Source organism: Dipodomys merriami, unplaced genomic scaffold, assembly GCF_024711535.1.
Source record: "Dipodomys merriami isolate MVZ:Mamm:240054 unplaced genomic scaffold, mDipMer1.0.p SCAF_28, whole genome shotgun sequence".
Taxonomy (NCBI): Eukaryota; Metazoa; Chordata; class Mammalia; order Rodentia; family Heteromyidae; genus Dipodomys; species Dipodomys merriami.
This window is the reverse complement of record NW_027204270.1, coordinates 10,006,035-10,031,131: the sequence shown is the minus strand read 5'-3', so window position 1 is coordinate 10,031,131 and position 25,097 is coordinate 10,006,035. Positions and strand designations below refer to the sequence as shown.

Here is a 25,097-nt window from a genome sequence, read left to right as displayed (position 1 = left end):
TCATTATGGTCCTAGGGCTTGAACACAGGGTCCGGGTGCTGCCCTTGGGCTTTTGTGCTCATGGATAGCACTTTACCACTTGAGCCACAGTTACATTTCTGGCTTTTTTTGTTTAATTGGAGATGAGACTAACAGAATTTTCTGCTCAGGCTGGCTTCAAACCACAGTCCTCAGATCTCAGCCTCCTCATTAGCTAGGATTACAGGTAAGAACCACAGGTGCCTGACTGTGGCTTTTGTTACTTTTGAAGGAACAGGAAAGGCCTGAACCCCATCTAGGACTCTAGATCCTAGACTTTCCTTTCCAGTTGTCTCTCTGCCTTAATGATTGTCTGAGAAGCTAAAGTGAGCTCTTCCCCTCCTCCAGGAAGCCCTCTCTGACCACCCTCTCTTTTGATGCCTTCTTTCTGAGGTGCATTGTGGGTCTTTTTTTCTATCATAAAACCCATCTCTCCCAGGCCATAAGGTCCAGTGCTGACTGGAACTTTTAGAATAAAGAGGCAAAGAAGGAGTCCATAGGGTCAGTGACTGTTCCCCACCCCCTTGGTGCAGCCTCATGTTCACATCTCAGCTTTTCACACTTGGGTGCAGTCCAGGGTAAGGAAAAGGAGACCCCAATAATGTTCAGGCCAGCCTCTTTGTGTCTGGCTACTGGCTGTGTTTCTAGGTATCCCTTCATGTGACTACAGGCCACAGACACAGAACTTCCTCAAAGGGAAGTCACTCACTACCTGCCTGCAAGGGCCATTCACGTCCTGGTCACTGTCTCCTCCCTTCCCTCTCTTCTAGAGGCTGAGAAGCAGTTCTGTTTGCTCCTTTTCTTCTTTCTGGTAGGAGGTGTGGATTTTAAATAATGTGTCCTATCTATATTCAAATCTAGGCTCTGTCCCTTACAGAGGTACAAGTAGCACCCAGTTAGAACTGCTGAGCCTGGCTGTGCTCAGCGCTGTGCTAGTGAGCCAGCACACTGAATCCTAACACCTCGACTCCTGGATGGGGAAGCTGAAGCTCAGAAAAAGGTGGCTTGTCAGGTGCTGGTGGCTCACATCTGTAATACCAGCTACTTAGGAGGTTTAAGAGCTGAGGATCGTGGTTTGAAGCCAGCCTGGTCAGGAAAGCCTGAGAGGCTCTTTTCTCCAACTAACCAGCAAAAAGTCAGACTGGAGGTATAGCTCAAGCTGTGTGCAAACTAGTTGAACAAGCATGAAGCCCTGCGTTGAAACCTCTGTACAACAAATGAGAAGTGGGGGGGGGGGAGAGAAAGGGAGGGAAAGAAAGAGAGCCAGCAAGAGAAAGAGACTTGTCCATGGTCATTAGAGGTAGCAAATGGCAGAGTCCAGATTTGATTTCAAGTCCACGCTATGCCACAACCCGGTGCTTCCATCACGCTGAGTCTTGGTCATATCATCTGTCAAGTGGAAGAAGCACTAGGGGCTGGCGGGGACCCAGGGCAGGACTTGGCATGATTGGGCCTGCTCCCTAGACACTTGTCCAGGCATTTGCTTAGGTCTCAGTGCCTTGTGGTGCTACTTTGTGGCTGGAGAGTGAGTGCAGGGTAGGCTTGCAGCTCCTTTCTGAACCTGTGGCTCTCAGATTTATTAGGAACAACTAATAACTCATCAATATTGAGCATCGATGAGCTAGTGAAAAATCAATAACCAATAGATGAGGAGAAAGATGGAAAGGGGTGGCACTGACCAAGATTTGTTAGACTGAAATCCCTTTGGATAACTACTTAGAGGTAATTAAAAACAACACTGCAGCTCAAAGCCAACCTTCCACCACCAATAAAAACCCAACAAACCTCAGCAGGAGTCTCATCGATTCCTGTCCTTCCACCTTTCTCTTCTCACTGAAGCGGTTCCTGTTGGTTCCAAATCATGTTGTATGTGTACACAGTCCGCACAACTGTACTTGGTAACGTGCAATCCTGTAAGCAGAGGGCCAACTTGGTTGGCTATGGGTTCCCATGGACATCTGTCTGTCTGTCTGGTAGGAATTACAGGAGCACTTGACTCAGAGGATGAGCTGTACATGGAACTGCACTTACTGCCTAGCAACATGCAAGCATGAGATGGTTGCTGGCCCCTTGTTGTTTTGAAAGATATGTCAGTTGAACAAGGGTGTTCCTGACCCTGCCAGGCCCGGTGCCCACTCCCCACTCCTGCCTGGTACAGTAGAGAGGAGAAATACTGAGGAGCTGGGAGGAGATCTTGGTTCAAACCCCACTCCAACTATGTGACGCTGAGAAAGTGGTTCGGCCTCTTTGGACCTCAGTTTGCTTATGAGTGAAATGGGGATAATTCTAAATCTGCTCCTATGTGTGGTTGTGAGGGTCTGATGATTGAGCAGTAATGCTAGCTAGGGGTGTGTGTGTGTGTGTGTGTGTTCAGAAGAGGAGGAGGTAAAGGAGGAAGACATTTGTTCATGGAGGAAGCATTAAGGAGAAGAGAGGAGAGATGAAGCAAGGAGAGTGTGGGTCTGACAATGGGGGAACCTGGAGGCCCCCAGAGGAATTTGCCTGGTCAGCGGCCCTGCCCCAGCCTGGGCTAACCAGGCCTTGTTCTTACAGCTGGCTGTACCTTTGAGGAGGTGAGTGACCCAGCGGTGCCCTGCGAATACAGCCAGGCCCAGTATGACGACTTCCAGTGGGAGCAAGTGAGGATCCACCCTGGCACCCGGGCCTCTGCGGACCTGCCCCACGGTGAGCACACTATCATCAGCATTCCCCTTCCCTGTCCTCTAGTGGTTCTGCCTGCTTGCTGTGTGACCTTGGACATAGTGCACAAACTCTCTGAGCCTCCTTGGTTTCTACCTCTGTCATGCCTTTCATGATCCTGCAAGTGAGTTCTCTAGGCTCTTTATTGCACTTGTCAGGTTAGTTTTACTTCGAACGTGGTGCAGATGGAGACTAGATGATCCACTTTATTTCTGACAAGGCCTGTGTCTCAGGACATAGTGTGAGAACCAAATGGGGCTTTCTGAGTGAACTCCAGGATGGACAGCCCAAAGGCCTCTCCCTTCTGCCCTATCACAGTGGTGGGTGGGGACCTTCCTGGCTCTGCTCACAGCCTGGCTGAGATGGCATCTACTGGCAGGAGTGGGGGAGGGAGGCGGAGGTTTTCAGTCACAGGCAGGACTTAAAGCCAGTATGAAATAGGTCCCTCAGGGCCTGCCTGGCTAGGTGGCCTCTCTTAGCCTCCATCTGCCTCCTTCTGCCCTCGCAGCTGGTGTCTGCTGTGCCTGAGAGTGATCTGTGAAGGTGCCCACTGTGCAGGGGCCCTGCAGGCTTCCAGGACCAAGCTGTAGCTCCCTATATAGTTGACACTGACATTCCGACGTAAGAGAGCTGACTTGGGTTTAACTCCTGGAGTCCTGCCCCTGGTGGTCTCCCCTCTTCTTTCAGTCAGGCAGAGACCTACCTATCCAGTGAGAAAGGGAGAGAAGCGTAGAATTGAGTGTGAGTGTGGAGTTAGGGTGCTAGATCTAGGAGGCAGATGCGAGTATAAACAACCCCCCCCCTTCTCAACCTTCCCTCCTCCTACCCTTGCTCAGTCTAGGGAAGGAAGGAGGGAGATAGGTACTCATCACAGAGACAAAGGGAATAGTAAATGAAAGCCGAGGAGAGTTGAAGCCAGGGAGACTGGGAGAGGCAGAGGGACCAGGAGGAAGAGGCAGGAACACAGCATCACGCTGGAGTTGGAGCTGTTATGGGGAGGGGAGAGAGAGGCAGCAGGAGTGCTCCAAGCAAGAGTCCATGTCCCTCTGGACATGGGTCCTGTCCTGGGTGGGGCTGGCTACCTGGAGTTTTCTTGTCCTCCCTGCCAGGATCTACTCATGAGACAATTCCACAGGGCTCCTGGCTCAGAGATGAATGAGAGTCTGCAGTTGGGTCCCTGGGGAGCCCTCCTGGAGCCAGGATCTGGATGTGCCTGGGTTGGCTGGCAGCCAAGTCTGGGAGGAGGTGCTGGGTAGCTGTGGGCACCCTCTTGGCTGCTGCTGGGGCCTTCTCCCCAGGCGAGGGTGGGGTTGCGGGGAGCCACAATCCCCAACCACATCCTGAGGAATCAGGCCCCATCTCTTTGCTCCTCCTTCCCCCTAGCACACAGCTCAGATCTCCAGGAAAGCGGCAGGGCTGCCTTTTGCAGGTTGGAAATCAGGCATCTTTGTGTCCCTGGAATCTATAGTCTGGGTTGGAGGCTGAAAGGGAAGCTAATCCTTTCATTCGGCGTGTCCTACATATTCATTGAGCTTGCATTCTGTGCCTGTGAGGGGGACACAACAGAGCCCACACTACTCTGAATGATCCGGGGCCGGGAGTGAAGCCCACAGGAGCAGTGGAGGGAGGGCCTGCCAGGTGTCAGGCTCTTCACTCCTGAGATGAATGACCTAGTTAGTCTCAGCCTCCAAGGATGGCACAGATATCTCAAAAACTGTCTTAGGCAGGATATAGGCTCCAGCTGAGGCCTGTGGATGGTTAAAGGACCATACCAGGGTTTGGCAAAATCGAGTTTGGGTGTTTTCTGCTGTTCCAGCCGACACTGGGAAGGGAAGAAGAGACAGCTCTGTGTCTTAGCTGGAACCAGAGAGTCCCACATTCCTGATTCTTGTTGGGTTCAAAAGCCTGGGATGGGTTATTTCTGCCTCTCTGTGTGCACCTGACCCTGGCCTCCCCTAAGGTCTCCGGGGTTCCTGCTTCTTCCTTCTCTCTTTCCAGGTGCCTATTTGATGGTTAATGCTTCCCAGCATGCCCCCGGGCAGCGGGCCCACGTGATCTTCCAGAGCCTGAGTGAGAATGACACCCACTGTGTACAGTTCAGCTACTTCCTGTACAGCCGGGATGGGCACAGCCCAGGCACCCTGGGTGTCTATGTGCGTGTTAATGGGGGCCCCCTGGGCAGTGCCGTCTGGAATATGACTGGATCCCATGGCCATCAGTGGCACCAGGCTGAGCTGGCTGTCAGTACCTTCTGGCCCAATGAATACCAGGTGGGCTGTGGTCAGCTTGTGGTTGGGGGTGAAGGCAGAGGGATGCCTCTTTGACAACAGACTACTATGGAATTAGCCTGTACTAGGCGTCAGGAGTCAATCTGTGGTCAAGATGTGAGTTGTACTGGGGTGAGTTCAGGTTCTGCACCAGGGGTCATTGTTACTAGCTATGGCTGGATTCAGGGGTGAACTAGAAACCTATCTGACCGGGAAGGGTGTAGCTGTTTTAAGGTCATTATCCAGGGATGGACATTGGCCTTGATCTTGTTGACACCTCACCTCTGAAGCAGCGGGTTGGGAGGGTCAGTGTGAGTTGGGCTGATTTCTGTTTTCTGGGACTCTGACCCAGCTGAAAGAGGGCTCTTGTGGGTGCCTGCCCAGTGGGTCTGCAGCGAGATGGGTGTGACAAGGACCTTTCCCCGTCCCCCTCCTCCAGGTACTGTTTGAGGCCCTCATTTCTCCAGATCGCAGGGGCTACATGGGCCTAGATGACATTCTGCTTCTCAGCTACCCTTGCGGTGAGAGCCAATCCACTGGGGGGTGGAGGGGTGAGGGAAGAGCATGGAGGGTTCACTGCTCAGGCCCAGCTCATGCTACAGGTCTCTTTCTGCAGCAAAGGCCCCCCACTTCTCCCGCCTGGGTGATGTGGAGGTCAACGCGGGACAGAATGCATCCTTTCAGTGCATGGCAGCAGGCCGAGCAGCTGAGGCCGAGCGCTTCTTCCTGCAGGTGAGCAGGATGCAGACCTTGGCCAAGGCTGGAGACCGTGTCAGTAGCGTCTCCGAGGCACTGGCTTCCTTTCAGGCCTCTGAGTCTTAGGAGTCCTGGTACTCCCTAGACTATGTTCTGACTTTGCGGGGTTCCCAGCAGGTCCCTTATACGGGGTTCCAGCCTTTCCCAGCCTGACCCTGCCACGTCTCTTCTCCCGCAGAGGCAGAGTGGGGTTCTGGTGCCCGCGGCCAGCGTGCGGCATATCAGCCACCGGCGCTTCCTGGCCACTTTCCCGCTGGCCGGCGTGGGCCGTGCGGAGCAGGACCTGTACCGCTGCGTGTCCCAGGCCCCGCGCGGGGCAGGTGTCTCCAACTTCGCAGAGCTCATCGTTAAGGGTCGGCGCTCTGGCACTGGCGGAGGGGCGTGGCCGGAGGCGGGGTCAGACAGGGGCGGAGTCTGAGCCTTAAAGGGGCGTGGCCAAAGGAGGGGTGGGGCTAGCTGCAGAAAGCTCTAGGTATTATTTATCAGAATTGGTGGGTCTGGTCTAGCCGCTGAGATCTGCTCAGAGTCCTGGAGCAGGTCTAGTGGAGCGTGTGGGAACACCGTGAGGGGTTTTGAAGGTGGAGATACGGTGGGATGCAGTTAGAGGCCTGGGATCTCATGGAGGCACTGGTGTCCATCGACTTCACTTCTCCTCCCATCTCCTGGCAGAGCCCCCGACTCCCATCGCACCCCCACAGCTGCTGCGAGCGGGCCCCACCTACCTCATCATCCAGCTCAACACCAATTCCATCATCGGCGATGGGCCCATCGTGCGCAAAGAGATCGAATACCGCATGACGCGCGGCCCGTGGGCCGAGGTGCACGCGGTCAACCTGCAGACCTACAAGCTGTGGCACCTGGACCCCGACACCGAGTATGAGATCAGTGTGCTGCTCACTCGCCCAGGGGACGGTGGCACCGGCCGCCCAGGACCACCACTCCTTAGCCGCACCAAGTGTGCAGGTGGGTGCAGCTGCTACCTGTTGGTGGAGGCCCACACCTAGTGTGGGTTCAGGACAGTGGAGGGGAGGAAGGGCATGTTCTGAGAAATACTGGGGTCTATGCTTATAACATTTTCCCTCCAACTCTATTATGGTAAAGCTTTCGGTTGTGGCAAACACTTAAACATGTATGAACATACACATTTATTGACTTAAAGCTTACCATAATAAGGTACTATGTTATACCCATTCTACTGATGAGCTGATTGAGATGCAGAGATGTTGAGTGACTGGCCATAGGACATGCAGCTAGTAAGTACAGGGATCAGATTAGAACTCCTAGCTGGAAGGCTCCAGAATTTGTGCTTTTAATACTTTATATCATCTTTTAAAAAATTTATTTATTTATTTATTTGTTGGTCATGGGGCTTAAACTCTGGGCCTCGGCACTGTCCCTGAGCTCTTCAGCTCAAGGCAAATGCTCTACCACTTGAGCCACAGTGCCACTTCCAGTTTTCTGGTGGTTAATTGGAGATGAGTCTCATAGGCTTTCCTGTTCTGGCTGGCTTTGAACCGTGATCCTCAGATCTCAGCCTCCTGAGTAGCTAGAATTACAGGCATGAGGCAACAGCACTGGGCTTATATCATCTTGATAAAGTAAAGAACTAGACCCTTCTTGGCTTGGCATTGAACCTGAGGTCTGCTCTTCCTTAAGAAGGATGAAGTAATAATAGCCATTAGGATTTGTGGTTTATCTGTACCAGAGGAGACTGTTTAACAAGAAGACAAATTGAGACTAGTGCATTGTTTTTTGTGGTCTCGTTAAGTTTTGTTTTTAATTGGCATGTTCCACATGGAGTTGTAAGAAAAGAGATTACTCTTTTCTTTTGGTGGGCTGGGGAGCTTACACTCTCTAGGCAGGGTTTTACTACTGAGCTACCCCTCCAGCCCTATTCTTTATACTCTTTACCCTGCTTTCTGAAATGGCATCATTTTGAAAAACTATATAGTATAGTATGCTGAGTATATTGACATTGATAAAACAGATTTCATTTAGACTGACCCAGTTTTGCTTGTGCATATTTTGTACCTCTGTGTGTTATGTTTGCTTCTATACAGTTTATCATACTTGCTAGGCAGGCACTCTATTATGGCCATTTGCCCTTCTGCTTTATTTTTTTGTCAGTTGTGGGGCAGGAACCCAGGGCCTGGGCACTGTCCCAGAGCTCTTTTGCTCAAAGCTAGTGCTCTACTACTTTGAGCTCTACTTCTGGCTTTTGAGAGGTGATAAGAGTCTCACAGAGACTCGAACTGTGATCCTCAGATCTTAGTCTCCTGAGTAGCTAGGATTACAGGTGTGAGCCACTGGAGCTGGGCCTGCTTTAATTAATTATTTATTTTTGTCAGTTGTAGGTCTTGAACTCAGGGCCTGCATGTGTCCCAGAGCTCTTTTACTCAAGGCTAACGCTACCACTTTGAACCACAGCTCCACTTCTGGTTTTCTGGTGGTTAATTTTTTTTTTTTTGTCGGTTGTGCGGCTTGAACTCTGGGCCTGAGTGCTATCCCTCAGCTCTACAGCTCAAGGCTTGCACTCTAACTTGAGCTACAGCGCCACTTCTGGTTTTCTGGTGGTTAATTGGAGATAAGAGCCTCACGGACTTTCCTGCCCAAGTTGGCTTTGAACCACGATCCTCAGGTCTCAGCCTCCTGAGTAGGTAGGATTATAGGTGTGAGCCACCAGTGCCCAGCTCTTTAATTTTTTTTAAGAGATGGTCTTGAGACTTTCTTTTTAAACCAGAGGCTGACTGCAAGCCAGTATCCTTTTAACTATACCTCCCCATAGTTGGGATCACAGACCTGCTTTACGACGTCTAAATTATTTGTTGAAATGAGGGTCTCACTAGCCTTTTGCCCAAGCTGGCCTTGAACCATGCTTCCTGAGTAGCTAGTATTACAGGCGTGAGCTACTGAGGCAGGCCTCATTGTGTTTTTGACTTGCAATTCTCTGAGAGCTATAGTATAGAACATTTTTTCATATCCTTACTGGTCATTTACATATCTTCTCATTCCTTTGTGATTGCTGAGTAGTATTCCAATGCAGGTACCACAGTTGGTTTCACTATTCATCTGTTGAAGGATATCTGGAAAGGTTCTGGTTTTTGGCCAATATAAGTAAAGCCTAGGAGTATTTATGTATAGGTTTTTGCATGAATGTTAATTTTTCATTTTTCTGAGAGAAATAACCAAGTGTGCTATTGATGAATTATATGATAATTTCATGTTTCACTTCTTTTTAAATCAGAAATGGTAGAGTGACTTTATGTATTATTTTACATGTTCACCTCAATGTATGGGTCATGTAGTTTTCTTTATCCCTGCCAGCATTGAACGTTGTCATTATTTTTAATTTGTTTAATTTATTTTTAATTCTGGGAGGTCTGGATTTTAGAACTATCTAAAATCCCTTTGGGAGACCTTTGGGAGGTGGGTCACAGCGTCCCTATGGGGATTGCCTTCTGACAGAAGGTTCTAGATCACATTACTGCACCTCTCTGAACTTGGTAGTTTATAAAATGGAAATAATGAGAATCTTATTATAACCCACAGTGTGTTAGTTTGAAGAATCCTGCAGCTCAGTGTACTGAGCACTTGTTCTGTGCTGGGTGCTGTTGCAGCTGTAAGGGTGTTGTGAGTGAGATGGGAACAAAAGCCACAAGCCAGTGAGGTCCTCACGATATCGCTAGGAGTGCACATGCTGGCAGAGGAGACAGAGGAGACAGATAAATGAACAAGGGGCATGCAGTGCTGCAGGGAGGAATAACTCCAGGAAGGGTACAGGAGGGTCGGGAGGAGAATGGAGCGCTGTTCTTTGAAAAAGGCTGAAGGGACTGGCTTACAAGAAGTTGACATTTAAACAGAGATGTGAAGGAGGTGAGGGACAGAGCCAGTTCATGTGTGTGTTTGTGTGTGTGTGTGTACACATGTATATGTTCATTTGTGTGTATTTATGAGTATGTGGGAAGTGCTGAGGGAGGGAGTGCAAAGACTTGGAGGCTAGAGCATCAGGTTCTAACCAGAACTACAGATAATTGGCTTTCATAACTGAGGGGCGATTGCAGGAAGGGACCTTGAAGTGAGGCTGGGGCTGTAAGGCTCTGGCAAGTGAACTGGAAGCCATGGTGGGGTCTGGAGAGCAGGAGTGGACACAGGCTACTTGTGTTCAGAAGGTCCACCTGGGCCCTTCTGTGGACAATACACTCTAGCAGGGCAGAGGTACTGGAGGGACACCAGGGAGGAGGCCCCTGCAGTGATCTATCTTGGAGATGGCAGCTGAGAGAAGAGTGCAAGTGACAGTCAGCAGTGGTGAAAAGTTGCTTGTGTTCTGGTTTGTTTCAAAGCTAGAGCCTCCGGCATTTGCTGATGAATTGACTGTGGATAAGGAAGTGAGAAATAGCGACAAGTCCAGGATGCTCCAAGGTGTTTTGCTTGAGCAGCTGGTAGGACAGAGCTGTCACTTACTGCCAAGGAGCAGACTATGCAGGAGGTGGTGTGACGGGTGTCATAGATCAGGAGCGTTGCACTGGAGATGTTGACTCTGAGATACCATTAGACACACAGGTGGCGCTATCCATCAGACAGGTGGATATATGACAGTGGGCTTCTGGGAAGAGTTCAGGCTCCAAGTATAAATCTCAGAGGCGTCAGTATGGAGATAGGTGGATGTCATTTAAAGCTGGGAGATTGGGGGAGATCTTTCATGCTAGTGGTTCATAACAGGGCAATTTTATTTCCTAAGACACTTTTTGCAGTGTCTGGAGACATAATGGTTGTTACAATTGGGCCTTGGTGGCTGCTGCTGGAATCTAAGGGGTGGAAGCCAGGGGACTGATATACCTCCACATGGTGCAGACAGTCCCTCATCACAAAGAATTATCTAGTGCAAAATGACAGTGGTGCTGAAGTTGAAGATCCCTGATATGATTTGGTCCCTAGGTTTTCAGGGAGTGAGTTTATGTATAAGAGAGAGGTGTGGAGCCTCAACCTCAGGCCCTTCCATGTCTTAGGCAGTCACGTGCATTAAGAGCACATGAAATACAGGGTTGAACCCATGGCAAGCACTCTGTAAGTGCCAGCTGTCATTCCAAGGTGCCACTGGTCTGCCACTTAGAATATCTGTTATACCTGTTAGCATGCCTGTATCCTAGCTTCTGCAAGCTTGGCTTGCAGGACTGTGTGTTTCCAGATTTCTGTTATTATAAAGGATACCACATTGAAAAATATTAGTGCTCATAGTTCTTATTTTTCTCTCTTGAATTATATATATGCATATATAAAATATATGTACATATATATTGTGTTGGTACTTGAGCTTGAACCCAGAGCCTGGGCACTGTTCCTTAGCTTTTTTTTTTTTTTTATTCAAATCTACTGCTCTACCACCTGAACCACAGTTCCACCTCTGGCTTTTTACTAGTTAATTGGAGGAGGCTGAGATCTGATTAGAAGTCAGCTGAGGCAGAAAAAGCCTGTGAGACTCTTACCTCCAGTTAACCAGCAAAAAGCCAGAAGTAGGGACTGTGGCTCAAGTGGTAGAGCACTAGCCTTGAGAAAAAAAAGGCAAGTGAGAGCACAGGCTCTCATGAGTTCAACCTCAGTATCAGCATTAAAAAAGTCAGAGCATTGGGGCTTTGTAAAAAATCTCCAGGGCATTCCCATTAGTGTGCAGCTGGTGAAACAGACCCAGAGAGGGACCTTGCCTGTGATCAAGTGGTAGATCAAGAATCTAGGCTTAAAAAAAAAAGAATCTAGGCTACATGGTGACAGATTGTGATGATTCCCTCTTTACAGATGAGTAACCTGAGATTTAGAGGTTTAGTTGCTTGTCCATATCTACACAGGGGAGTCTAGAATCAAAGCCAGAAGCAAAGCTGGAAATTCTTGATTTACAATCCAGTGCTTTTAACAGCAGCAGCAGCAGCAGCAGCAACAGTGGCCAGTATCATGGACTGAGCCCCCACTTTATGCTAGAAACCAATAAACACTTTCCCTCGGCTGGCCAGGGTAGGAGCTGGTGCAGGGGCCAGGCAGGCACCTCATCCTGGCCCTCTTAATTACATGCTCCTCTTTGTGGACATGGCTGCCCGCTTCTAGTTCAGGCGCCTTGGCCAGCTGTGTTGTCATCTCCTCCACAACTCCCCTCCCACTCTGTTATTTACTGTGAAAACAATAATACAGCATCAGTAAAAGGCTTAAAGAAACACTCTAAATCTCACCATCCTAGTCCAGCAGCTGTTTTAATTTTTCTGTGTTGTTCAACTCTGCCCATATGTGTGCATTTTTACACACTTGTAGAAAATACTCCAATTTCTGCTTCATTTACTAGTGCTGTGCCATGTGCTGGGCTGTCTATTATGACATTTGTTGTTCTGTGGAAGTCAATTGAGTGTGCCTGGCTTGTAGGACTGTGTGTTTCCAGATTTCTGTTATTATAAAGAATACCACATTGAAAAATATTAGTACTCAGAGTTCTTATTTTTCTCTCTTGAATTACATATGTGTATATATGAATATATATATGTATATATATTTGTGTTGGTACTTGAGCTTGAACTTGGAGCCTGGACACTGTTCCTTAGCCTTTTTCCCCCAATTCTACTGCTCTACCATTGAACCACAGCTCTACCTCTGGCTTTTTACTAGTCAGTTGGAAATAAGCATCTCATGGACTTTCCAGCTCAGACTGACTTTGAACCATGACCCTCAGATCTCAACCTCCTGAGTTGCTAGCTGTGAGATACTGGTGCCCAAGTTATTTTTCTCTTCAATTATATTCTTTAGTGTAGAAAATCAGAGGTAAGGTTTTTGACTGATATACCATTGCTTTAAAATATGGGTTTGCTAATTTATACTGCTAGTATCTTGTGTTAGTGCACATGCGTTTATTAAACACAAGAAGATGGATAGTTTGGCTCATATTGTCTCATTTGAATCTCATATTTGCTCTTCAAAAGTACATGTTACTATTTCCATCTAACAATCCAGGAAGCAAATGTCAATGATTTCATTGTTTGTGTGTGTGTGTGTGCACGTGTAAATGCGTGCACGCTGCTACTGGGTCTTAAACTCAGGGTCTTATGCTCTTGTTTGACTTTTTTTTTTTTGCTCAAAGCTTGTGCTCTACCACTTGAGCCACAGCTTTACTTGTGGCTTTTTTGCTGGTTAATTGGACATAAGAGTCAGTCACCCATTTTTCTGCCTGGGCTGGTTTTGAGCCATGATCCTCATAGCCTCTTGAGTTAGCTAGGATTATAGGCATGAACCACCAATGTCAGTGTCTAGAGACATAGTAACCTGCACTATGAGGGGTGGAGAGTGATGTGACCCCCAAGGTGCTTCACCCCGCCCCCTCCCCCACCCCCCCTCCACAGCTCCTCCCACAACCCCCACAGCACAATTTTCCTCCATCCTCATTAGCATTATTAAAATCAGCCTGTTTTGGGCTAATATAACAGATGCTAACCGTTACCCTCCCTGTTTTAATGTGTGATTCGACCTCTGATCTCTCAGTGGCCCATGGCTTTGTGGAATTCAGAGGGAAGGCTCTTTGCCATTCCTAAGCTCTGCTTTGCCAGCGTGTGTTGGCAGCTGTAGAGACCGCCTGGGTACCAGATGGTTTTTGGAAGCAAGAGAGACTCATGGATTCACACCCTTCAATCAATATATCAGTCTGTAGTCAACACTGTGTTTGAACCATGAATCTGCTCAGATCTAGGGATTCTCTCCGGGACAGGGAGAGAAGGAATTCAGCCTTCTTCTCCAAGACCCCTGGACTAGCTTGTAGACGCCGGATCACACAGCTGTGGACAGTAAGATGCCCACACAAGGGAGTTGGGCCCTCCAAGTTAAGAGTTGCTCTCTTGGATCATCCAAGGCAGCCAGCAGGTTCCCAGTGTTTAGAAATCTGAAGCTTTCCCATAAAAAACTGAATTTCTGGCTCTTTTGAAGATGGAGAGGCTCTGGCAGCCGTAAGCCTGGAGTTCTGCACAGTGGCAGCTGCCAGGGGTGGAGGGGTAGCTGCCTCCATGAAATGGGGCATCTGTTTGCCAGGGACTCCCCCTAACATGTAACACCAGTGTGCCTTCAGCCTCCCATTCTCTTCTCTAAATCCTGTGGGAGGATGAGGAAAGGGATGCTCCCGCCAAGCTCAAGGGTGGTGAAGAGTATGCTAGCATTCATTACCAGGCTAGATATACTGTGGAAAAGCTATGGAGATTGAGGCCCATTCTCATGAATACAAACAAAGCAGGCACCTGAGGCGGGAGGATGGAGAGTCTGGCTGTGTGGTAAAGCCCTGATTTACAATTGAATGCTTTTAACAGTAGTGGCAGCAGCAGCAGCAGCAGCAGCAGCAGCAGCAGCAGCAGCAGCAGCCAGTGACCTGGACTGAGCCCCTGATTCAGAAAATAAAACAAGTCATGGTTAGCTTCTGTAGACACTTTAGGGCAATGCATATGCGCTGGCCTGGACCAGGACCTGAGCGCAGTAAACCAAGCAAGACTTCTGAGCAGGATGGCAAGTGAGCACACACTCCAAACATATAAGAATGGTGTCTTTAGCTAGGTGCCAGTGGCTCACATCTGCAATCTTAGCTACTCAGAAGATTGAGATCTGAGGGTCGAGGTTTGAAGCCAACCCAGGCAGGAAAGTCTGTGAGACTTTTTTTTTTTTTGGGTCCGGTCGTGGGGCCTGAACTCTGGGCCTGGGCACTGTCCCTCAGCTCTTCAGCTCAAGGCTAGCGCTCTACCACTTGAGCCACAGCGCCACTTCCGGCTTTTTTCTTTTTGCTTATGTGGTGCTGAGGAATGGAACCCAGGGCCTCAGGCATACAAGGCAAGCACTCTACCACTGAGCCACCTTCCCAGCCCGTCTGTGAGACTCTTATCTCCAATTAACCACCCAAAAGCCAGAAGTAGAGCCGTGGCTGAAGTGGAAGAGCACTAACCTTGAGCAAAAAAACTCAAGGTTGGTGCCTAGACCTTGAGTTCAAGGCCCAGTACCAGCATAACAACAAAACAAAGAACAGGATAACTTTCAGATTCCCTGGAGTCATCAGGGATTGTGGCATAGCTTGCCCCTTGTAGCTATCTTTCTCCTGATGCACAAGTGTTTTTTTTTTTTTTGGGTCCGGTCGTAGGGCCTGAACTCTGGGCCTGGGTGCTGTCCCTCAGCTCTTCAGCTCAAGGCTAGCACTCTACCACTTGAGCTACAGCGCCACTTCTGGCTTTTTTCTTTTTGCTTATGTGGTGCTGAGGAATTGAACCCAGGGCCTCAGGCATGCAAGGCAAAGGCTCTACCACTGAGCCACCTTCCCAGCCCCAAGTGTGTTGTTTTTTGACGGTAAATTGATCATGGGGTTGGAGGAAAAGAACAATGATTAGAGCACGAGTTCTGGAGCCAGCCTGCTCAAGCAGGACCCAGTCTCACCACTTACTGTTTGTATGACTTTGTGCAAGTTTCTTAATCTCTCTTCTGCTAGTCTCATATCTGCATTACAGACAGTGCTATTAACAGTACCTGTGTCAGTGGAGAATTAAACAAAATAAAGAATGTTTTCTAGAAAAATGCTTGACCCATCGTAAGCCCTTCAAATAGTAATGTCTGTCTGTCTGTCTGTCTGTCTGTCTGTCTGTCTGTCTGTCTGTCTGTCTGTCTGTCTATCTTATCTATTATCATCAAGGTGATGTAACAAGGGTTACAGGTACATAAGTAAGGTAATAAGTACATTTTTTGGGCAAACTTGTTACCCCTTCCCTCATTTTTCTCCCATTTTCACTCTCCCCAACCCCCCTCCCAAGTTGTACAGATCATTTTCAACATGTTGTCTTGTGTATGTCACTGTTGCATTGGGTCCCCCCTTGTCAATAACAGCTATTTTCATCATCCTATTATAGATAGTGGTTCCCCTTTTGCTTTAGCAGCCAGGAACTCACCATTGAATTAGAATCTTGTCTTTAGAATCCTGCCTAGGACATAATAGTATGCATTTCTGTTTCTGTTTTCCAGTCATTCTTTGGCATAACTATTTGGCTTCTGTTTCTCCTGGTTTCTGCATACAGTTGTATCATATGTATATCTATAAGATGTTTTTATAATAAGTGTAAGCCTTTAATAAGAACTAATTCTAAGAAAAATACAGCAACAGGTTGATTTAGACCAGCCCATTGTAGTTTAGGATGATCTTCAATTAGGAGATAAACTGCTTTTTTATTTTTATTTTTATTGTTGCCAGTCCTGTGGCTTGAACTCAGGGCTTGGGCACTGTCTCTGAGCTTCTTTTGCTCAAGGCTAGCACTCTACTACTTGAGCCACAACACCACTTCAGGCTTTCTCTGTTTATGTGGTACTGAGGAATGGAACCTAGGGTTTTGTGCATGCTGGGCAAGCACTCTACCACTAAGCCACATTCCCAGCTAACCTGTACTTTTTAGAAAATTATTTTTGAATTAGCACGTTTATAATACAAGATAGTTTCGCTGTAATTCCATAGATGTGAACAGTACGTTCTGAAAAAGTTATCCTCTCCATTATATTTCTATACCTGCCTCTAGAAAAATGCTGGACAAATGCTCCTTCCTCCTTTTCCAAACAGTGTTTACTGGGTTCATTATGTTGTCTTCATGATGATATGTGTGTGTGTGTGTGTGTGTGTGTGTGTGTGTGTGTGTGTTGATTGTTGTTGTCATTATCATCATTTCAAGCAGGTCTATATTCCACAAATGCGTGTAAACATACAGTATTTGGCTTTCTGACCTTGGCTTATCTGGCTCCACAAGACCATCTCCAGTTCCATCTATTTTCCCACAAATGGCATAATCTCCTTTTTCTTTATGGCTGGGTAATATTTCATGATATGTATACATACCATTTTTTCTTTATCCATTCATCATTTGTTGGCAACCTGGGCTGATTTCACCATTAGGCAATTGTGAATAGGTCTGCAGTAAACATGCATGTACAAGTTCTCTACTGTATATTGATTTAATCTCTTCCAGATATATGCCCAATATATATATATATGGTAGGTCATAAGGATGGTCTATTTTTAGTTTAGTTTTTTTTTTCAGGAATCTTCATACTGATTTCCATAGTGGTTACACAGGTTTACATTCCCACCAACAGTGTAGGAGGGTTCCTTTCCCCTTTGAATCCTCATCAGTATTTGTTGTTGTTTGCTTTCTGACTGGAGTGAGGTGGAATTTTAGTGTGGTTTTGATTTACCTTTCCTTTATGGCTTAGGGATTTTGAATATTTCTTCTTGTAGCTATTAGCTAGTTGTACTTCTTCTGGGAATTGTCTGTTCAGTTAATTTGCCCACTTGTTCTTTTGAATATTTTGAATTCAGAATGTTCAAAGAGTTCAAAAAAATTAAGTAGCAAAATTGATTAGCTGGCAAAGATTTTTCTCTCATTCTGTACATTGTGCTGTTAAAAAAGATTGACCCTGGCATGGCAGTGTATGCCTGTAATCCCAGCGCTTGGTGTGTGTATGTGTGTATATATGTTTGTGTGTTTGGAGTGGGGCTAGGGTAGGAGGATTAGGAAATCAAGGCCAGCCTAAGCCATATGGAAAGACCTTGTCTCCGAAAAGCCACTTAGGTATAATTTTGTTGTTGATGTGTTTTACTCTGAATCTTCTGAGCAGTATGATTACAGGTATTTGCCACCATGCCTGGCAACAGCTAACATTTTTGAGGGTTTATTGTGCATTAGGTATATTGCCTTAAGCATTACAATGATCCCATGAAGTAGAGCCTATTGATAATTTTCCTCTTTTGCCTTCAAGGAAACTAAGGTTCAGAGAGGGTGAAGTAACACAGCAATTGCCCGCTACAATTGGTAGAGCAGGATTCGCTTGTGGTCAGTTCCAGGAGTCCTGTGAACTCCTTGGAGCCGAGGAAGGAGAACTTCTGGCAGCTGATTGATTCTCTGTCCCTTCCCCCTTCTCTTTTCCTTCCTTCCCATTTCTTCTCTGTTTCCCCAGAGCCCATGAGGGCCCCCAAAGGCCTGGCTTTTGCTGAGATCCAGGCTCGTCAGCTGACCCTGCAGTGGGAGCCATTGGGTTACAACGTGACACGGTGCCACACCTACACTGTGTCCCTTTGCTATCACTATATCCCGGGCAGTAGCCACAACCAGACCATTCGGGAATGCGTAAAGATGGAGCGGGGTGCTAGCCGCTACACCATCAAGAACCTGCAGCCCTACCGCAGTGTCCACGTGCGCCTGGTCCTCACAAACCCCGAGGGGCGCAAGGAGGGCAAGGAGGTCACCTTCCAGACTGATGAAGATGGTAAGAATGCCAGCCTGATTCCCAGGCACCCAGTGCCAGGTCTGCGACTAAAAGTTACATGGAGGATTTTCGTTTAGGATTAAACCAACTACACAATAACAAAGCAATGATAGTTAATACTCATTTCTGGCAAGACTAGACTAATGTTTGTTGAGCTGGGCTAGTATAGTTTCTTTGCCTGTGTTTGGAAGAATTCAGCAGTGAAGCTATTTAGGTGTGGAGTTTTCTTTGGAGCAAGGCTTTTTGATAACAGTTAGATACAGGAATATTCAAATTCTCTATTCCTGTGTGGTTTGGTGTATTTTGTTTGTGTCTAAAATGATGAGACAGGAATTTTCATTTTATTTAACGTTATCCATATAAACCCGTTGATAATATTCTCATATTTATCATGTCTGAAGGATCTAAAGTGATTTCCTTTTTTTCATTCCTGATATTGAGAATTTGTATTTTTTGTTTGCTTTTGCTGAAGATATGTGTTTTATTAACTTTTCCAAAGAGCCTAACTTTTGGCTTCATTAATTTTTTAATTGTTCATTTGGAAACTTATTAGATAATTAATTTGGATCCTTCCTCCATCACTTCTTCCTTCCCCTCCCCACCTCTCCCCTCCATTCCCCATCCCTCTCCCCTTCCCCTTTCCTCCTCTTCCTTTCTTTTCTCCCTCTTTCTCTCTTTCTTTCTCCCCTAGCTCTCAGCAGCCCAGGATGGCCTTGTATTTGATTCTCTGAATTTTCTGCAGTTCTGGGATTACAGGTGTACACCACCACCACCTGGCTTTTCAAATTTGCATTTAAAGCTGCTAGTATCCCTTTAAGCCCTACTTTAGCTGCACCCCATAAATGTTTGTGTAATTCAGTGTTAGGGGTTAAACTCAGGGTCTTGTGCATGCTTAGCAGGAGTTCTACCACTGAGCTATATCCCCAGTCTTCCCACAAGTTTTGAAACTTCCTTTCAGTGTCATTCAGTTAAATTTTTTCTAATTTCTGTTATAATTTTTTCCTTGACTCAAAAGTTATTTAAAATTACTCTCTTCCTCTTCCTCCCCTCCCCCTCCCTTTCCTCTTCCCCCTCCTCCCCTTCTTCCCCTTCTTTCCCCTTCCCTCTCCCCCTCCTACTCCCCTCCCCTTCTCCTTCTCTTCCTTCTCCTCTTCTTCCTTTCTTCTTTCTTCTTCTTGTCTTGCATATGCTGTCCTTGTAGAGGTCTTCCACTTCCCTACAGTGGTTTGTCAAGGTATTTTCCTATTAGAGTCTGTTTTCTTCCTAAGTGAAATCCTTGTTAAGCCTGTTGTAAAGATTATGCATTAAGTTGGGCACAGGTGGCTCACACCTGTAATCCTAGTTACTCAGGAAATTGAAATCTGAGGATTGGAAGTGGCGCTGTAGCTCAAGTGGTAGAGTGCTTGCCTTGAGCTGAAGAGCTGAGGGACAGCGCTCAGGCCCAGAGTTCAAGCCCCACGACCACCAAAAAAAAAAAAAAAAAATCTGAGGATCAAGGTTCAAAGCCCATCCCGGCAGGAATATCCATGAGACTCTTATTTCCAATTAACCATCAAAAAGCCAGAAGTGGACTGTGGCTCAAGTGGTAGAGCACCTGACTTGAATGAAAAAGCTAAAAGACAGTGCCCAGGGCCTGAATTTAAGCCTCAATACTGGTGTATAGGTGTGTGTAGGTAAGCATGTCCCCCCCCCAACTTCTATACACACAAGAGTATGCATTAAAATCAAACCCAAGCCATGCCTCAAAGTGTTCTCGATAAAATGTTAACAGTATTTATATTTGGATGGTGCAGTTGTAGGAGCCATTAATTTTCTTTTATGCTCATTGAGCTTTTTATCACTGGACATATTGTTTATGTAATTACACTTTTAGACAGGAAAATATCTCTACCCTTATTCCCAATGCCATAATAATGGTTTTCATTTTTCTAGAGAATCTCTCTCTGTTTTTTTGATAACAATCAATTAGATCCAAATAGGAGACTTCAAACATTGTCCTTGGCCGAATGCCACCTGCACAGCAGTAAAAATTCAGCTGCCCTTTTGGAGGACTCAGGAGCAAGCAAGTGACTATGAGATGTTGCACATGGGTGCCTTGAGGCTTTCTGCGTGCCATATCATTTAGGCCCAGTGAGGGAAGGGATAAGTCACCCTTGATTCATAGCTGAGGGAACCGAGTCTCAGACAAGTTGAATAGTACAGGTGATCCAGCTAGGAAGTGGTAAGGCTGGGATGAGAACCGTGTTATTTAGAGTCAAAGCCCACTTTCCTCTCTCTGCCTTGGCCTCTTCCCCTCACAGTGCCTGGTGGGATTGCAGCTGAGTCCTTGACCTTCACTCCACTGGAGGACATGATCTTTCTCAAGTGGGAGGAGCCCCAGGAACCTAATGGCCTCATCACTCAGTATGAGGTGAAAGGGGACCTTGGGTGGGAGGTGGAGGTGGGAGGAGGAGGCCCAAGGGGAAGCCAGAGGTGGGCGTCTTGGTTCCTTCTACTCTGACTACTATCACAGGGTCTGTGACCTGTGGGTTTTGGACAGGGACCCTGGGCGTGGAAAGAAGAGGTAAAGTGCCCAGAAATAGACCTGCTGGGCCTCCCTCTACCCAGTGCACCCCTCGCTTCCCTGGAACATGGCAGATGTCAGACTGTTGGATCAAGGCTGCCCATCTCTGTCCTTGTTCCACCTCTCTGTCCACCCTGCCCTCAGATCAGCTATCAGAGCATCGAGTCGTCAGACCCAGCGGTGAACGTGCCAGGCCCACGACGTACCATTTCCAAGCTTCGCAATGAGACCTACCACGTGTTCTCCAACCTACACCCGGGCACCACCTACCTGTTCTCTGTGCGAGCTCGCACTGGCAAGGGATTCGGCCAGGCAGCCCTCACTGAGATCACCACCAACATCTCAGGTGAGATTTTCTGACCCTGGCCCAGCCTCTGTAGGTGATCAATCCCAAAGCACCTGGAACACTAGGGGAGGGGAGTGGGTCCCGAGGGTGGTTACATAGGCTTGCTGAGGTAAAGGTCAGTTTTGGTGTTGATGCCAGGAATTAGGGAGGATTACTTCAGAGGGGTTGGGAGAATAGGGTTGAGGTCAGTGCCCAAGGTCCAGAGTTAGGGAACTTTGGGTCAGAGGCAACAAGGATGCTAAGGCCCCAGAGGGGTCTGAGGATGGAGATGGATGGGGTGGAAGGTCTGGTCTTCCTGATCTGGTGGCGAGGCTACATACCGGATCCCTGTGTCCTTTCCCAGCTCCCAGCTTTGATTATGCCGACATGCCGTCACCCCTGGGCGAGTCCGAGAACACCATCACCGTGCTTCTGAGACCGGCCCAGGGCCGAGGTGCACCCATCAGGTGGGAAGGCCTGCAGGGAGAGGCCCCTTCTCTGACCCAGAGCCTCACCCCATGCCAGCTCCCTTGCTGCCCTCAGCCTGTCAGTGGGGCTGAGTGGAAGAGGTCATCCTGGGATCCTGGACAGGCAGAAGCTGATGGTCACCCCCCCCCCCCACAAAGTCATGGTGACTGTCATGTTCTCTAGACAGTGTCCAGTCTAGAGAAGAGACTGTCCAGGCTTTTCTGGGAGGACTTCCCTCAGATACCTGGGAGGAGTGAAACTCTGGGAGCTCTGTATCTTCTAGCTCCATTCCTGGAGATACAGGGATGGGCTTTTCAGAAGGCTCGTGCAGCTGTTCAGACAGGGCTGTCTCTAGCGTTGCTGATGGTATGGCTTTCACCTTTTCTCTCAAGAGGAAGGCGAGTTTGCTCAGGCATGCTAGCTGCCTCTTCTGGGGACAGGTATGAGTGGGATGAACCCGAGGGTGGGTGTGTCTTTTATGATAAAGATGTGGTGTAGCCAGGCACTGGTGGCTCACAACCCTAATCCTACCTACTCAGGAGGCTGAGATCTGAGGATCCCAGGCAGATAAATCTGAGAAACTCTTATCTTCAACTAACTAGCAAATAAATACATCAATAAAAGGAAACAGAAGGTGGATCAAGTGGTAGGGTACCAGCCTTGAGAAAAAAAAAAACAGCTGAGTGAGGCGTGTCTTTTTGGGGGACTCTGAGTTCAAGCTCTAGTACAAGCACACAAGCAACAATATCAAAACCATGTGATGTGGTGTGATGTGTGGCATGGAAGTGTGAACATGTGAGAGGCATGTGTAGGGGAGATAGGATTGTACGTGTGTGACAGCTTGAGGCATGTATGTGTACTCGCTGCTGGCTAGACGCTGTGCTAGGGACTTGATGTGCACAGTCATTTTAGCCTTGTGGAACCCCATGCCTTCACTGTGCGTGTTGGGAAACTCACATAGACAACCCAAGAACTTGTCCCTAAGGTCCCATGGCTATGAGTGGCAAGGCTGGGATTTGGACTATAGGTCTGTCTGCAAAGCCCATTTCTGGCAGCCACAGAGTCTCTCCATCCCTTGTGCCTACCCCCTTCCTCTGCAAAGGTGCATGCATGGGGAACAAGTGGGGGGCATCAAGGTCCCAGTCAGCCCCTAAACATGCCCTAGGTAGACCTTTGCTTCCTTCTCACTCTCTCCTCATCTGCTGAGTCTCCTCTACATTTATTTACCATAGCAGATCTTGTCCTGGGCTGATTCCCAGAGCCACAGGGACACTCAGGAAAAAGTGGGGGCAACTGTGAGGTGTTTTGCTTTTGCGGGAACCCTGGACCCTTGTGCACCTGAGTTGGGGAGGTCTTGAAAACTGTCCTTTTTCCTTGTTCTCTTGTTGGATCCTGTGAACTTGACAGGGTCCCTCAGGGGTTGTGATGACAAGGGTGGGTGGGGGCAGAGAGGAGGGACAAGGAGGAGGACAAGGCCGGATGACTGTGTGACCCAGCATGTCCCTTGCCTTCCTGGGCCTCAATTTTCTTATTCCATAAAGATGATCATTTAGAAGCAGTTAAGGTCAGTTGTCATCATTTCTGGGTGACTTGGGACAGTGAGAAGTCTGACTCCAGCCTGGGGAAGGAAGCAGAGGTGGAAAAGAGCTGAGGCTGGTATTTACAATGGATTAGAAATGGGGAACAAGCTCATGTGGTGGCTTACGCCCCAAATCACTGGGAAACTGCAGAAAAAAAGCTAGAAAAGTACCCTCCCCCCAGTGCTGTCACAGAGAATGTTACAGACTGAGGTGTGCTGGCTCTGTCATGGGAAGTATTTAAATGTCTCACTGCTCACATAATCACCCTCATCTTTGTCCCACAGGGGAGTTGGAGGAGCTCATGGCACAAACCCATTCAGAAGAGAGCTGAGATAAACAGGCCCGTAGCCTTCAGGAGTAGGGACAAGTCAGAGTGGGTGGGTGGGTAGGATGGGGGACAAGGCCTCAGATTTGCAGAGGAGAGGCTCATAAGGACTGACAGGGCACTTGAGATGTAGCTTCAAGGGTGCCCTTGTTTGCTTAGTGACCATCTCTTCTAATTGAAGTCAGTTCAGGGAAGACCAGATCCCCCAGTCCCCAGCACAGGGTCTCTCCTCTGAAGTAAACACCTGAATGAATGAATGAATGATGAGTGCATGAGTCTAGTATAACCCTGTTCAAAATTTACCAAGGCCCAGAAAGGAACCATTGGTAGCTTTGGATCAGACACCAGAGGATTGACTCAGGGAGGCGGGGTGGGGGGGGTGGGGGGGGTGGGGGGGTAGGGGTGGGTCTTAAAACATGGTTTTACTGAGCAGGACCATGATTCCCTGGGGCTTGGAGAATGGCAGTGGCAATTGTGGACACACACTAGCTAACCCTGTTTGATCTTTGTATCTGCACCCTGGATTACTCCTGTGTTTACAGAGGAATTAACAGAGGCCCCCTGGGAGGTTAGATGACTTACCCAGCTAGAAAAAAGACATAACCATGTAGGTAGTCCTTAGGGGCCCTTGATCCCAAAGTCCTAGCACCAGAAGGATCTGCAGGTCACCTGGCCTGCTGTGGTCACTTGCACTGTCCCCTCCCTGTCCAGTGTGTACCAGGTGATTGTGGAGGAGGAGCGGCCGAGGCGGCTGCGGCGGGAGCCAGGTGGCCAGGACTGCTTCCCAGTGCCTCTGACCTTTGAGACGGCGCTGGCTCGGGGCCTGGTGCACTACTTTGGGGCCGAACTGGCAGCCAGCAGTCTTCCTGAGGCCACCCCATTCACCGTGGGTGATAATCAGACATATCGGGGCTTCTGGAACCCACCGCTCGAGCCCAGGAAGTCCTACCTCATCTACTTTCAGGCAGCCAGCCATCTGAAGGGGGTGAGGGGCCAGCTGGGCCATGGTGAGGGAGGTTGGGGGGGAGGTGGATAGAAGGCTGAGGATTCCTTAAAGCAGCTTGGCACAGACCCTCAGATTCAATTCCTGCCCTTCCCATAGCTCCACCTTCTTCCCTTGAGCTCTACCCTCCTGGTTCCAGGCTTTTCCCCATAGAGCCCTTCCTCTGTTCCTGAACCTTCTTCCCCAGGGCCCAGCAGAGTCCTCACCTTTCCTGAGGCCTGGTTTTCTATGCAGGCACCTCTTCCCAAGAGGATCATCTTATCATCCTGCTTTTACATCTTCAGGCAAAAGCCTGGCCTTCTTCCAAGGCCACACCCCACTCTCCAGGCCCCTCCCACCTCAGATTGCGCCTTCCTGGGTTTCTTTCCTTGTACCGGTCCCATACACGTAGGCTCCAGCCTCATTTGTAAGGCCCCTCTATTCCTTCATGCTGTTTCTCTGCTTCTGATCTTAATCCCCCTTTCTTAAGTCACTGCTATATTTACAGGCTCCTCCTATCTAGGCTCTAGCCCTTAGTTCTCCTGCCCTGGGTAGTGTCATGATCATTTGTACCTGACAAAGCCCTTGCTAGGCCCAAGAAACCCAGACTGAGGTTCTGTCCTTGGTGGCACTGAGATTGCCCTGTCTGTGCTTCCAGGAAACCCGGCTGAATTGCATCCGAATTGCCAGGAAAGGTAAGTTGGGTTGGTTCCTTCACTTCTCTTACCTGCACAGCTCTTGGGAGGTAGGTCTTCAGGACCTACCCTTCAGCAGGGGGAGTCACTGTGCTTGAACTTTGAAGGTGGGGGTACCGGTTCTGGT

General features: G+C 48.3%; 1 protein-coding gene across 7 annotated transcripts in view; it reads left to right on the top strand.

The window, feature by feature from the left end:
• Window positions 1-25,097, top strand: part of Ptpru (protein tyrosine phosphatase receptor type U) — a 68,700-nt gene that overhangs the window by 11,195 nt on the left and 32,408 nt on the right. For all 7 annotated transcript variants that reach the window (XM_070037444.1, XM_070037443.1, XM_070037442.1 and 4 more), the window contains exons 2-13: window positions 2,572-2,703; window positions 4,717-4,988; window positions 5,425-5,506; window positions 5,602-5,717; window positions 5,920-6,094; window positions 6,411-6,704; window positions 17,724-18,032; window positions 20,333-20,442; window positions 20,740-20,941; window positions 21,285-21,387; window positions 24,005-24,278; window positions 24,934-24,970. In XM_070037444.1, the coding sequence (XP_069893545.1) occupies window positions 2,572-2,703; window positions 4,717-4,988; window positions 5,425-5,506; window positions 5,602-5,717; window positions 5,920-6,094; window positions 6,411-6,704; window positions 17,724-18,032; window positions 20,333-20,442; window positions 20,740-20,941; window positions 21,285-21,387; window positions 24,005-24,278; window positions 24,934-24,970 (2,106 nt within the window). The remainder of the gene's footprint in view (window positions 1-2,571; window positions 2,704-4,716; window positions 4,989-5,424; window positions 5,507-5,601; window positions 5,718-5,919; window positions 6,095-6,410; window positions 6,705-17,723; window positions 18,033-20,332; window positions 20,443-20,739; window positions 20,942-21,284; window positions 21,388-24,004; window positions 24,279-24,933; window positions 24,971-25,097) is intronic.